Source organism: Solanum lycopersicum, chromosome 5 (assembly GCF_036512215.1).
Source record: "Solanum lycopersicum chromosome 5, SLM_r2.1".
In the NCBI taxonomy this organism is placed as follows: Eukaryota; Viridiplantae; Streptophyta; class Magnoliopsida; order Solanales; family Solanaceae; genus Solanum; species Solanum lycopersicum.
The window spans coordinates 30354825-30367244 of record NC_090804.1 but is presented as its reverse complement, the minus strand read 5'-3'; the positions used below and the strand labels follow the sequence as shown (position 1 = coordinate 30367244).

The 12420-nt window shown below is 36.5% G+C and overlaps 1 protein-coding gene across 13 annotated transcripts in view; it reads left to right on the top strand.

The window, feature by feature from the left end:
* LOC101251981 (uncharacterized) overlaps window positions 1–12420 on the top strand; it is a 60414-nt gene that overhangs the window by 27582 nt on the left and 20412 nt on the right. For 5 of the 13 annotated variants that reach the window (XR_011221273.1, XR_011221266.1, XR_011221254.1 and 2 more), the window contains 5 exons: window positions 206–408; window positions 517–695; window positions 780–978; window positions 2125–2457; window positions 3429–3680. Coding sequence is in view for 6 of the 13 variants with exons in the window: in XM_069298004.1 (XP_069154105.1) it covers window positions 206–348 (143 nt within the window). In the remaining 7 variants the exon portion in view is untranslated. Of the gene's footprint in view, window positions 1–205; window positions 409–516; window positions 696–779; window positions 979–2124; window positions 2458–2574; window positions 2878–3428; window positions 3717–12420 lie in introns of those variants that run through there. The other 8 variants (XR_011221255.1, XM_069298004.1, XM_069298003.1 and 5 more) reach the window with 5 other exon arrangements.

Below are 12420 nucleotides of genomic sequence, written 5' to 3'. Positions count from 1 at the left end.
AGTTTCATCTTATGCTCGATTATAGTTTTCTAAGATTGTTTTTTCCTATCGAACTACTTCCAAATGACATTTGACTTCTCAATCTTTTCCTTATTAATAATAGTAATATCGAAATGTTACTATGAAGTGCTATAGTATTCTCTTTTGATATTTGGACTGCGAGGACACAATCTCATTTTTAGTTTGGGGTGCCTCCCTTCAACAGGGCTTTTGAAATTCTGGGCTACTGAGATTTGTTGGGAGTTACAGGACTTCAACCTCAATAAATTTAAGGGGATTGAAGATGAGTTCATTATCAACGTATCATTGTTCCAGAAATGGGCACTAGTGCAGTATGGAGAAGTCTAGTATTTAAGAAGGAGAATTTCATTAAATGCTCCCACTGATGTCTGTCAAGTCTTCCTTCAGGTGCATTTGTGGAACTTATTACGATTATGAACAACATAGGGGATTGCCAATATGAAATAATTTTTATTTGAATTAGTAACTAAAAGTTGTTTTCTTTTGCTTTTTCAGGATTTTAAATCTTCCGTTCGTTCTGGTTAAAGAGGCATTTTTTAAGGATGGTGAGAAGGAATCTCGTAGAATCTTGTGTAAAAGCATTGAACTTCTGTGCTTCTGAGAGTCGTGGGGAGTTGCAGCTTGGTTCACTCATCTCCTGATAGTGCCTTCTATGTTCTCTTTTGGTTAATTGAGTATGTTGTTTTTCTTGGTTTAGGTTGTGGTCTTTTTTTAAGAACAATGGCTTTTCATGAAAGCAACCCTTGTATAATCCACAGGTAGCTTTAGGGTACTCATCAGATATATGCAAAGGAAGCAGCTTCCAGACTTGGTAAACTGATGATGGATGCCCTTATTTCCATGCGTATGGAATCAAGAAGATCCTATGGACCTGAAGAGTCTGGTTGCCCTTAATGGATCAGATTGGATAAGCTTGAACTAGGCAATGAAAGGACGGAGTGGTTGGCTTTCATACGGGTAACACTTCTTTATTTAATTTAATAGGATGATCTATTTTTGTCACAGTTCTTGTGATTAATCAATTAGTGCAATCCAACTGACAAGAACTACTATGCTATTTCAACTTATGTTTTAAAATTCTAGTTGTGCTTAGATGTAAATGTTCTAGGTGATATAACCTCAGAGAAATAATGCACCTTAAAAAATGAGGAATACATGATGCAGGGATCTCAAAATTTTTCCCACTAATACATGTACACACCATTTTTATCCAAAATTCGATCTACTAGCTTAAGTCTACTCTGTCACAGTCTTAAATTATTCCTATGGACTTGAGGATATGCTGCAAATGATTTATCATCTTAGTAGAGTGGACATTACATTTAAACATGAAAATAGTAATGTAGTTTTGGGCAGTGAGCCTAGTCTTCTAGTGGCTCAACTTTTTTTGGAAGACGTTAGAGTTCGGTAGCTGCTGTCTTGGCGGGGAAATCTGAATTTTTGAATATTTTTAGCTATGGCTTTGCACAAAGAACAGAAAGACCCATGACATAATTTGCGCCTCTTGCTTTATTTCTCCATTACCAAAACTAATAGCCCTCTTCTAGTCCTTTTCCTTTCTTTCACTTTTGAAAATAATAGAGCATTACATCAGCTACATCAGTAGTAGTTGGACCTCATTGTGAGTGATGCGCTTTGGTGTAAAGCACCTCAAAGTTCCTTGTCACAATCACTAGGCCATCACCATGAGAACTCAATTTAGAATGTTTAATATGAGGAGGTAGTGCAAGACTCAAATTGATTCATTATATGATAGCCTGCAATGAATCTCCTTTTTTTTATTTACTCAAATAGAGAGCATATGAAGCATATTTTTTATTTTATGATAGAATATGTTAAATAACTCGAATAATGTTTAGTTATTTTCGAGATTCTGCATCACTTTCAATGTAAAGTAATGTGTATCTACCTTTCCACCCCCAATCTTAGTTTAGCCTGTTTATATCATTAAAACATTTGTCTTTGTCTTCTCAGGCCTGTTCTAGCTCAGCCTCTCAAACTTTAATCTGCAATAAAAGAAGTATTGTAGCACCTTAACAAATTGCAGGGGACTATGCGTTTTAGTGATGCATTTTTTTGAATGTGCAATTTTTCTTGGTGCAGGATGGTGATGCTAATTATTCACTGCTTGTAAACTTGAAAATGTTGGATGATCTTCAATTATCGAGGAAATTTCCATCGAAAGCTGGCATAATAATCTTGCACAGACTGCCTCCGAGGCTTAGCTCGAGTGGAAGAAGGTGGTGTCGCAGGTTCGATCCCCACACCATGCAAAGTGAAGCCCGGAATTTTAGTGGAGAGGGGTAGAGGGCGGGCCCATTATTTACCAAGATTAGAAGGCTATGATTCGTCCAAAGGGAGGGTCACATGCAGATTTCTAAGTTATAAAAAGATCTGGGAGGTACTTTCGAGAACTGCAGAAGTATTGATGACAGGGTGGGTATACCGTAGTTTGAATAATTCTTTTTTCTATATTACCAGTGCTCAACTTCTTTGGCTTACTGTTTAGGTTATTGGGATTCTACTTCTTAACATGCATCTACATGTTTGCAGTGATAGCTTGCTAATAGGGATGTTACTTTTTCTTGAGTGACAGACTCTTGGAAATAAAGTGCATACTCCAAATTTCGTAGCACCTGTCTACACCAGATTTATCTAAGTATTTCACCATTGTTTCTCAAAACTTGAAGGATCTGGTTTTACTTCGCTCTGAAGGTCGGGATCTATGATATTTTCCAGTTTTCTCTTCTCCAATAAATTGATTGCCCAGTCAGCTAATTTGACTTGCTCCCTCGGAAGATATTGATCTAGGGAAGATGAACAATACCAAATGTTTAAGGATAGGATAATCAAGAGGTGAGCTAGACTTACGTAATGACGCTAGGTTATTCTTGGTCATTGCTACAGCAAACCCGATGACAGTTTTAAACTACATCCTATGTATGACTGGTGATTATACTAGTATATCAAAGAATGAAAAATTAAGTACGTATGAATGAGTGAAGCAAACTCTTGTTTGATAAAGAAGGCTCCCTAGTTGAGGTCCCATATGTTGAGCCCTCAATTTGGGAAGTCCTAATGTCAAGTCCATGATTCCAAAGTCTCATGTCATATGAAAGAATGATATGAACTACGTGATATGATATGTAAAATATGTTATGTGCTGTTTGCAAAATGATAAATTTGATGATGCATGTTACACTGTTATGGCATGACTTTCCTAATCCAAATTTGGCAGGTCCATTGACTTTCCTATTCCAAATTTGACAAGTCCACTGACTTAACTTTCCATAAATCATGTTGTTAGGAAATATATATTCTTACTCATGCATGTCCTTTGTGTGTGCTTGCATATACACATACTTAGTACAAGTGTGTACTAATTCCATTCAATTATCTATTTTTAGGTGCAGGCACAGGTGTACGTTAGATCGTATGGTACAACGTTACAGCTATCTTGACGTGGAGATTTCATCCGTACTTGGTAGGCCCTCATGCTTTTGAAGTTGTCTACTGTTATTATCTAGCTCAAATATAGGCCTTAGCTAGTGGAGCATATCCCACTAGTGTTTCATTTCCCACAACATTTCAGATTTTGTATTGGTGCCGTTTTGGCAAGTACACCTTTAATGAACCTATGAACTATTTCTTTCATTTGATGATCTTAATGTTAGATGGTTGATTTTGAACATTTATGAGTTTAAGTAGAACTCATACGAATTTGAAATAATAAAAAATCAAATTTTTCGCAAAAATTAACCTAGATGAAGTAAAGATGGCGTATGTAGGCTTATCTGTGACCTTTGAGAGGTCAATGTTTCCGGTCTCGTCTGGGGTCTAGATTCTGGTTGTAATAGAATTACTGCTGCATATATTAAATGAATCCTATATTAGCTCTATTGAATTTGATGGAACTATGGACCAGTAGTAGAAGACATATGAATATGGACTTACTATAATAACAATGACATGGCAAGCAAATGTGACACCAAAATTATACTTAGAAGCTTATATGACTCGGTAACCATTTGGTACCATTTGACATTTAAAATTGAAGCACATCAAGTAAAGACATTTTACATTCGGACAAGAGATTTGAACTCTATATGATACAAATATACAAGGTATGTAGAACCAAGGGGGAATGTGGGAAAATTCAACTTAAGGACGGGTACATATTCCAAGTATAGATATAAAATGTACACTAGAGAAAGTAGGATCTTGTGAGGTAACTTTATAGTCTAACACAATAAGAGTAATAACCCATAAAGGGAACACGTTAGTATGTGAAAAGATGACATATACAATGGAATAGACTATTGGAGAAAGTTGGCAACATATGGGCAGATCATATATCCATCCTATAAATATAAGTACCATGTGTAATCTAGGATCAGTTTGACTTACATAAGGGAAATACGTGTCAGGGGTACTTTGACAATAAAATAAGTTAAAACCTTGCATGTTAACACTTGACAGAGTAAACACACACATTTAGTAATAAACTCATATTAGAGTGCTCACTTTAATACTCTAGGGAGTGGGAACTGTAATTGTGGATCAATCACTACTAAGTTCACTTACAAAGTTTACTTTTTGTAATGCATGTTTCGGATTCATGCATAAGAAAAGAGGAAATCGAATAGCCTCACATACCATGCTGCACAACAACGGATATTACAATGTGTTAACCATATTTTTTTCATATTATTTATCTTCAATGGAGTAAATAATAAAAACTAGAATTAGTAGTTGATCAACAAATTTGGGCTACTTGATCAAGACCAGAACAATACATGGCAGTAAATCTATAACTGATACCATCAAGGGTGTTCTTCCCACCCATTCTCCTCTAAATTTTTTTCTTATACTATGTAGCCTTCATATAAAGTCCTCCGGAACTCCTTGGGCTTCCTACATTTGGAAAATAACATACACGAAAGTAAGCCCATGTTACACTCAATTAAGCGTCTTATATCTACACTTTTTAATGTTGTATCCTCTAACCAGTACCAGTGACTTGTCTGCACATATCCATCCACCCCCACTTATTTTATGATACACAAAATAGTCCCTAAGCCTCACAATGTGGAAATGGCGATATGAACTCATGAGTTTCGATTAACATCTCGTGAGTTCCATCGAACATTTAGATTCTCAAAACAAGCTCACAATCAAAATTTAAGGGGACTCCACTCCATGTATGTCCCAACAAGCACCTCTTTCCTTAACATTCACCAAGCTCACCCAGTCTACTTCCCTTTGAATGATAAATCCCTTAACTCTTAATAATTAAAGGAATACCTTGGAACCCATAAGGGATTTAGAGGCAATACTCCTGAGTCCATTAACACATACAAAGTTTTACAAATAATGCAAGAACAAGAGAGGGATGAAAATTTCCACAGCTTACCTTGCTAGACAGAAACCTCACTTACCAAGACTTGGATTCTTCTAGGTTTAGGTTATCCTCTCTCACTTACCTTCATGTTAAATCATATTATTCACTTGAATTCCTTAAGATGGGAGATGTTTAACCAGCTTGTATTTTTTAAGCAATGGGTTTGCTTCAGATTTTAATGGTGAAGTTATAGACCAGAACTCTTGGAGCTTCCATGGCTTTCCTTGTTAGTAATTTTCTGGAGGATTTCCCTTTTGGGAGGAACTACAGGAAGATCTTTTAGAAACACTTCTGAAAACTCACTGACTATTGGAACTGACCCTAGAGTTGGGGTTTCAAAGGTATAATCCTTAACCCAAACTAGATGATAGAAATAACCCTTAGAGATCATATTTCTGGCCTTAAGATAAGAAATGAATCAACCCATAGGCGCTAAGCTACTACCCTTCTAATCTAACATTGGTTCGTTTGGAAACTTAAAATGTACAATCCTAATTCTACAATCGACTGAGTCATGACAGGAATGTAACCAATCCATGCCTAGAATGACATCGAAGTCTACCATTTCTATCTCTACAAGATTTGTTGAGTTGACTTCTGAGATACTGTGACAAAGCAATTTTTGTATACCCGTCTAGCTATACAACCTTTTACTATCCCCAGTTTAAATTGTTTTTTAGTTTATTTATTCATATATGTGCTGGAAGGCTCAGGGTATTACAATTTTGAACATATTCTACAGTCATCAATCGCATAGGAAAGTGAGTCCATAACTATAGCACAAGGAAATTTTTAAGAGACATATACATAGAACTAGTACACGTAGAATACAGGATGTTACACTTACCTTGGTTTGCAGATATGAGGGTTTCTTGAAGAACCCTAGAACATCTCAAAACTTCATTTATAATCTTGAAGAGAAAAAAGAGAGAGAGAGCTGGAGTTAATTCTCAATATTATGTGTTAAAATGGGTGAAAGATATCTGCTCGCATTGGATTCATATGGATGGCATATACGATAGAATAGACTATTGAAGCAAGTTGGCAAGATATGGGTAGATCGTATATCCATCCTATAAACATTTATACCATGTGTAATATAGGATTAATACGTGCTAGGGGTACTTTGACAATGAAACAAGTTTATACTCGCATGCTAACACTCGATAGAGTAAACATGCACATTTAGTAACAAACTCATATTAGAGCGCTCACTTTATTGATCTAAGGAGTACGAACTGTAACTATGGACCAGTCACAACCAAGGGCAGATAGAAATCTTACTTTTTCTAATGCAAGTTTTGGATTCATGCCAAAGAAATATGAAATCAAATATCCTTACATATGTTGCTGCACAACTTTGGATATTACAATGAGATAATTGTCTTCCTTTCAAATTATTTATCTACAATGGAGTAAATAATAAAACTAGCATTAGTAGTTAATCAACAAATTTGGGCTACTTGATTAATACCAAAATAGTATTTGGCATTAAATCTACAATTGATATCATCAAGGGTGTTCTTCCCACCCATTCTCTACAATGGAGTAAATAATAAAACTAGCATTAGTAGTTAATCAACAAATTTGGGCTACTTGATCAATACCAAAATAGTATTTGACATTAAATCTACAATTGATATCATCAAGGGTGTTCTTCCCACCCATTCTCCTCTAATTTTATTCTTATACTATAAAACCTTCTCATAAGGTCTTCCGTAACTCCTTGGGCTTCACACGTTTGGAAAACACTATACAAAGGGCTGGTAGGAAGTAAGCTCATGCAACACTCAATTAAGCGTCATGTATCTACACTTTTCAATGTTCAATCCTCTAACCAGTTCGGATGTCTTGTCTGCACATATCGATCCACCCCCTTATTTAAGTATACACAAGACAATCCATAAGCCACACAATATTGATATAGAAATATGAACTCATGACATCCAATCAACATCCCGTAAATTCTAACTAACATTTAGATTCTCAAAACAAGCTCACAATCAAAAATTTAAGGGGACTTCACTCCATGTCTGTCCCTACAAGCACCTCCTTCCTGAACATTCACCAAGCTCACACAATATAGAGGTAACACCCCTCAGTTCATTAACACATACAAACTTTTACAAATAATGCTAGAAAAAGAGAGGGATAAAAATTTCCACAAATTACCTTGCTAGACAGAAACCTCACTTTCGAAGACTTGGATTCTTCATGGTTTAGGTTGTCCTCTCTCACTTACCTTGATGTTAAATTAGATTGTTCACTTTCATTTATTAATATGGGAGATGTTCTACCAACTTTTACTTTTAAAACAATAGGTTTGCTTGAGATTCAATGGTAAATCTATAGACCAGAACTCTTGGAGCTTCCATGGCTTTCCATAGGAGTAATTTTTTGGGGAATAAGTGATATGAAGGAGACATGACAAGTTTGATTCTTTTGAGGCTCCATTTTGGACGTTTTCCCTTTAATAAATTGGGAAATAATATGGACTTTTATTGTAAGCAAGCAGGTGTATCCTTAATTTCTTGCCTTTTTTCACTCAAAATGCAGTCCACTAATTCTAAGTAGCTGCATTACCAATTAGCTTAAGTGTATTCAAGGAAGCACCTCAATATTTTTGTAACACCCCGTACTCAAAACAGACCCAAAATCTAGTTTTCAGAAAATAATTGCAGGTCCAATCGACGGTTACCATCGATAGACCATAGTCTGATCTACGGCCCGTACTGCAGGTCCGTAGATTGTCACTGCATCCCTCCAAAAATTCAGCTCCGCAAAATCACTAAGTCTCGACCCATGAACGGGCCGATGATTTGTAGATCAGACTATGGTCCATCGATGTTATGTGTGGATTGAGACTCTTACTACCTAGCCTCTGAAACGAATGACGGATGACCATCATGGACCGTCATTCGATCTATAGTCTGTACGTATAACCGTAGGTGAGAGTTAGCAGTCAGTAAGGGGGAAAATATTGTTGGGGCAACTTCAAATGATCATAACTCTTAGCACAAAATGAGTTAGATGTCCTATGATCTATCAAAAGATAGATATTTGAATTATATTTCCATAGCCATAGAGTTTGCTAAAATCCAACCTCCGAGTAAAAAGTTATGCCCATTTTAGTAAACGTCTGTCGAGCAGACCCAACATATGGACCCAAACAACAGACCATGGACTGAACGATGGCCTGTCTGTACAGGTCGTCATTTGGTCAGACAACAATTAACTCAAGGGTCTTTTGATTTTTTTTTACTGTTTTTAACCCCTAAGATACATCATTTTGACTCTAAATCATTATATTTTAGTTAGTTTAAGCCTAGAAACATAACAAAACTTACCTAATTCAAAATCATAAATCAAAAATTAGAAAATTAGAAGTAAGAAAGGAATAAAAGGTCAAAGAACCCTAGTTCAAGGAGCATCAAGGTTTCAGCAGTTCCAGCCCCGAAATCTAAATATTTCTCCGTGCATTTCATGACCAGGTATGTAGGATTTCACTTGTGGGTTTATTTCACCTATTAGGCCCCTAGTTTTCAGTCAGTTCTTGATTCTCTCATCATGAATAGACCTAGGGTTTGTAGAATCACAGCAGATCCTCAAGAATTAGTTAGATATATGTTCCAAATAAGATTTTAAAGTTATTATTCAATTTATCGCATGAATTTTAGAACCCTACCTATGTATTTCTTTAGTTCTTTAATTACATATATTAGGTTAGATATTTCAGTTACTTCAGATATACATGCCTCAATTATTAATGCATAATTATCAGATTAATTATTGCACTCTGAGTTTACATGCTCAGTTTTGAGTTATCTAGTATTTACAGAATTTCAGTCATAATGTCATAATCACTTAATTCATTGGGAGTAGAATAATACCGAGTTGGTCTAGGTTTCATCGTACCTAAATAGTCCCATACCTACTATCCAAGTAGGTTGTAAGTCCCTCTGTGGGCGTCAGTTTAGTTATAATGCAGCATATCTTTATGCCTCTGGCATGGGTATATTGTGTCCTCTTGATAGGGCGTATACATCCGAATCCACCTTAAGCTCATGTAGTTTTATTATCGGTTATTAGTAGCTCCCACAGTTCACTCAGTATCTATTGCATTGGCCATTTCTCAGTATATTCAGTATTCAGTTTCAGCATATTATAAATTGGTCATTGCATTCATTTACTCAAGATTCAGTATATCATGTTCAGAAAATTTTTACTTGCTTTTGTTCTTGTTCAGTTATATTTTCGTTCAACTTTACTCTATCATGCATGCTCAGTACCTTTCAAAATACTGTCGAATATGTGCGCTACATCTTCTCGTGATGTAGGTTCAAGTTCACAACATCCAGATCACGATTAGATCGACTTCATATATCCAGTTTAGTAGAATCAGTGGTGAGTCCTTATTCTCCAAGGACAATAGTCGTGAGTTTAATTTTAGTATTTTAGTCTTTTGTTTTAGTTTTTCTAGACTTAGCTGGGGCCTGTCCCAGCATTTCTAGTAAGTTTAGAGGCTTTTTTTTAGACATTATTAGTTTCAGCTTAGCGTTGAGTTAATATTTTCTTATATTAAACTCAGGTGTTTTCAAATATTTCAGCTATAGTATATGGGTATTCCCCATCTTCTCATTTCAATAAGTATGATTTGCTTCCACATCAGTTTATATTCTTAAGTATGCTTATGATCATGTCAGTAGGGTTAGCTTGGTATCACTTGTGGTCTTAGGTCCCCGTGTCCGCGTTTCGTGTGTAGCTTGGGGCGTGAAAAACTTGGTATCACAACACTAGGTTTAAGTGTCCTAGGATGTATTAAAAGCCGCACTAAGTAGAGTCATTTTCACGGATGTGAAGCACCACATCTAATGAGAGGGAGGCTACGAAGTGTTTTAGGAAAACTTCACTTTGTTTTTACTCTTATCGTGCGTAAGGTATGATCTCATTTCATTTTAATTTGACGTTCTACGATCATGCCTCTTCATAGAGTTAACTCTAGGAATGAGACTACCTGGAATGCAAACGTAGCTCCTCCAGTCCCAAATCAGGAAGTCTCAAATGCTTAATTCACGATTGGCTCAAAGTGGTGCTAACCAAAACAATCAACGGGTTTAAGCTCATGAGAATGGAAATGGTGGATCAACAGCAACCAGGGTCCGTGACTTTGTTAGAATGAATTCTCCTGAGTTCTTAATATCACAGACCAGTGAGGATCATCAAAATGCTTGGATGAGATCAAGAAGATATTTGAGGTGATGCAAGTCACTGGGAATGATCGGGTTGAGTGGGCATCATATCAGCTGAAAGATGTTGCTCATATCTGGTACACATAGTGGAAGGATAATAGGGGTACTGATGCAACTCCTATCACTTGGGATTTCTTTAGTGAGACCATTTTGGATAGGTTTTTCCCAATAGAGTTGAGAGAATCAAAAGCCCAGGAATTCATGAACTTAAGGCATGGTAACACGAAAGTGCAAGAGTATAGGCTTACATTTAACCAAATCTCTAGGTATGCTCCTCACATGGTTGCTAACTCCAAGGCTTAGATGAATTAGTTCTTTTATGGAGTGTCAGATTTGGTAAAAACAGAGTGTAGAAATGCTATGTTACTGGGTATGAACATATCTAGGCTTATGACTCATGCTCAGTAGGTTAAGGGTGATAAGCTTAGGGAACATGCTAAGGATAATAAGAAGGCTAGGACTAGGAACTATGTCTATTCTCAGCAGAAATCATGTGGTGAATATCGCTCGCAGAGTCAGCAGAGGTTTTCATCCCCAACCCCTTCATCATCTAGTGTTCCATCCTCCAAGAACAAGTATGATGTTAGGGCACCAGGCTCTAAGTCTCAGGGAAGTGTTTCAGGTAACAAGACTTACATGTTATATGCTTTTCAGGCTCGCCAGGATCAGGAAGGTTCTTCTGATGTAGTCACTCGTATGTCATGAGTCTTTGACCTTGATATTTATGCATTATTAGATTCAGGGGCTACTCTTTCTTTTGTAACTCCTTACTTACTACTCCAATTCAATGTTAGTGGAAAAACTCTCTCAAAATCTTTCTCAGTCTCTACTCCAATTGGTGACAAAGTTATAGCTAGACGGGTATACAAAAATTGCTCTGTCACAGTATATCAGAAAGTCACCTCAGTAGATCTTGTAGAGTTAGAAATGGTAGACTTCGTGTCATTCTAGGCATGGATTGGTTACATTCCTGTTATGCCTCAGTCGATTGTAATATTAGGATTGTACATTTTCAATTTTTGCACGAACCAATCTTAGATTAGAAGGGTAGTAGCTTAGCGCCTATGGGTCGATTCATTTCTTATCTTAAGGCCAGAAATATGATCTCTAAGGGTTATTTCTATCATCTAGTTTGGGTTAAGGATTCTAGCTCTGAAACCCCCAACTCTAGGGTCAGTTCCAGTAGTTAGTGAGTTTCCAGAAGATCATCCCGGAGTTCCTCCCGAAAGGGAAATCAACTTTGGAATTGATCTCCTTCCGGATACCCAACCTATTTCTATTTCTCCTTAAAGAATGGCTCCAACAAAGCTTAAGGAATTGAAAGAGCAGTTGAAAGAACTTCTAGATAAGGGCTTCATTAGACCTAGTATTTCACCATGGGGTGCACCGGTGTTGTTCGTAAAGAATAAAGATGGTTCTCTCAGAATGTGCATTGACTATAGGCAGTTCAACAAGGTCACAATCAAGAATAAGTATCTCATGCACATGATTGATGACTTGTTTGACCAACTTTGGGTGCTAGTCACTTCTTAAAGATAGACCTCAGATCTGGTTATCATCAGCTTAAACTTAGAGATAGTGACATTCCAAAAACAACCTTTAGAACTCGGTATGGTCATTATGAATTCATAATTATGTCATTTGGACTAACCAATGCTCCTGAAACTGTCATGGATTTGATGAACATAGTGTTCAAACAGTACTTGGACTTGTTCGTTATCATCTTTATAAATGATATCCTCATTTACT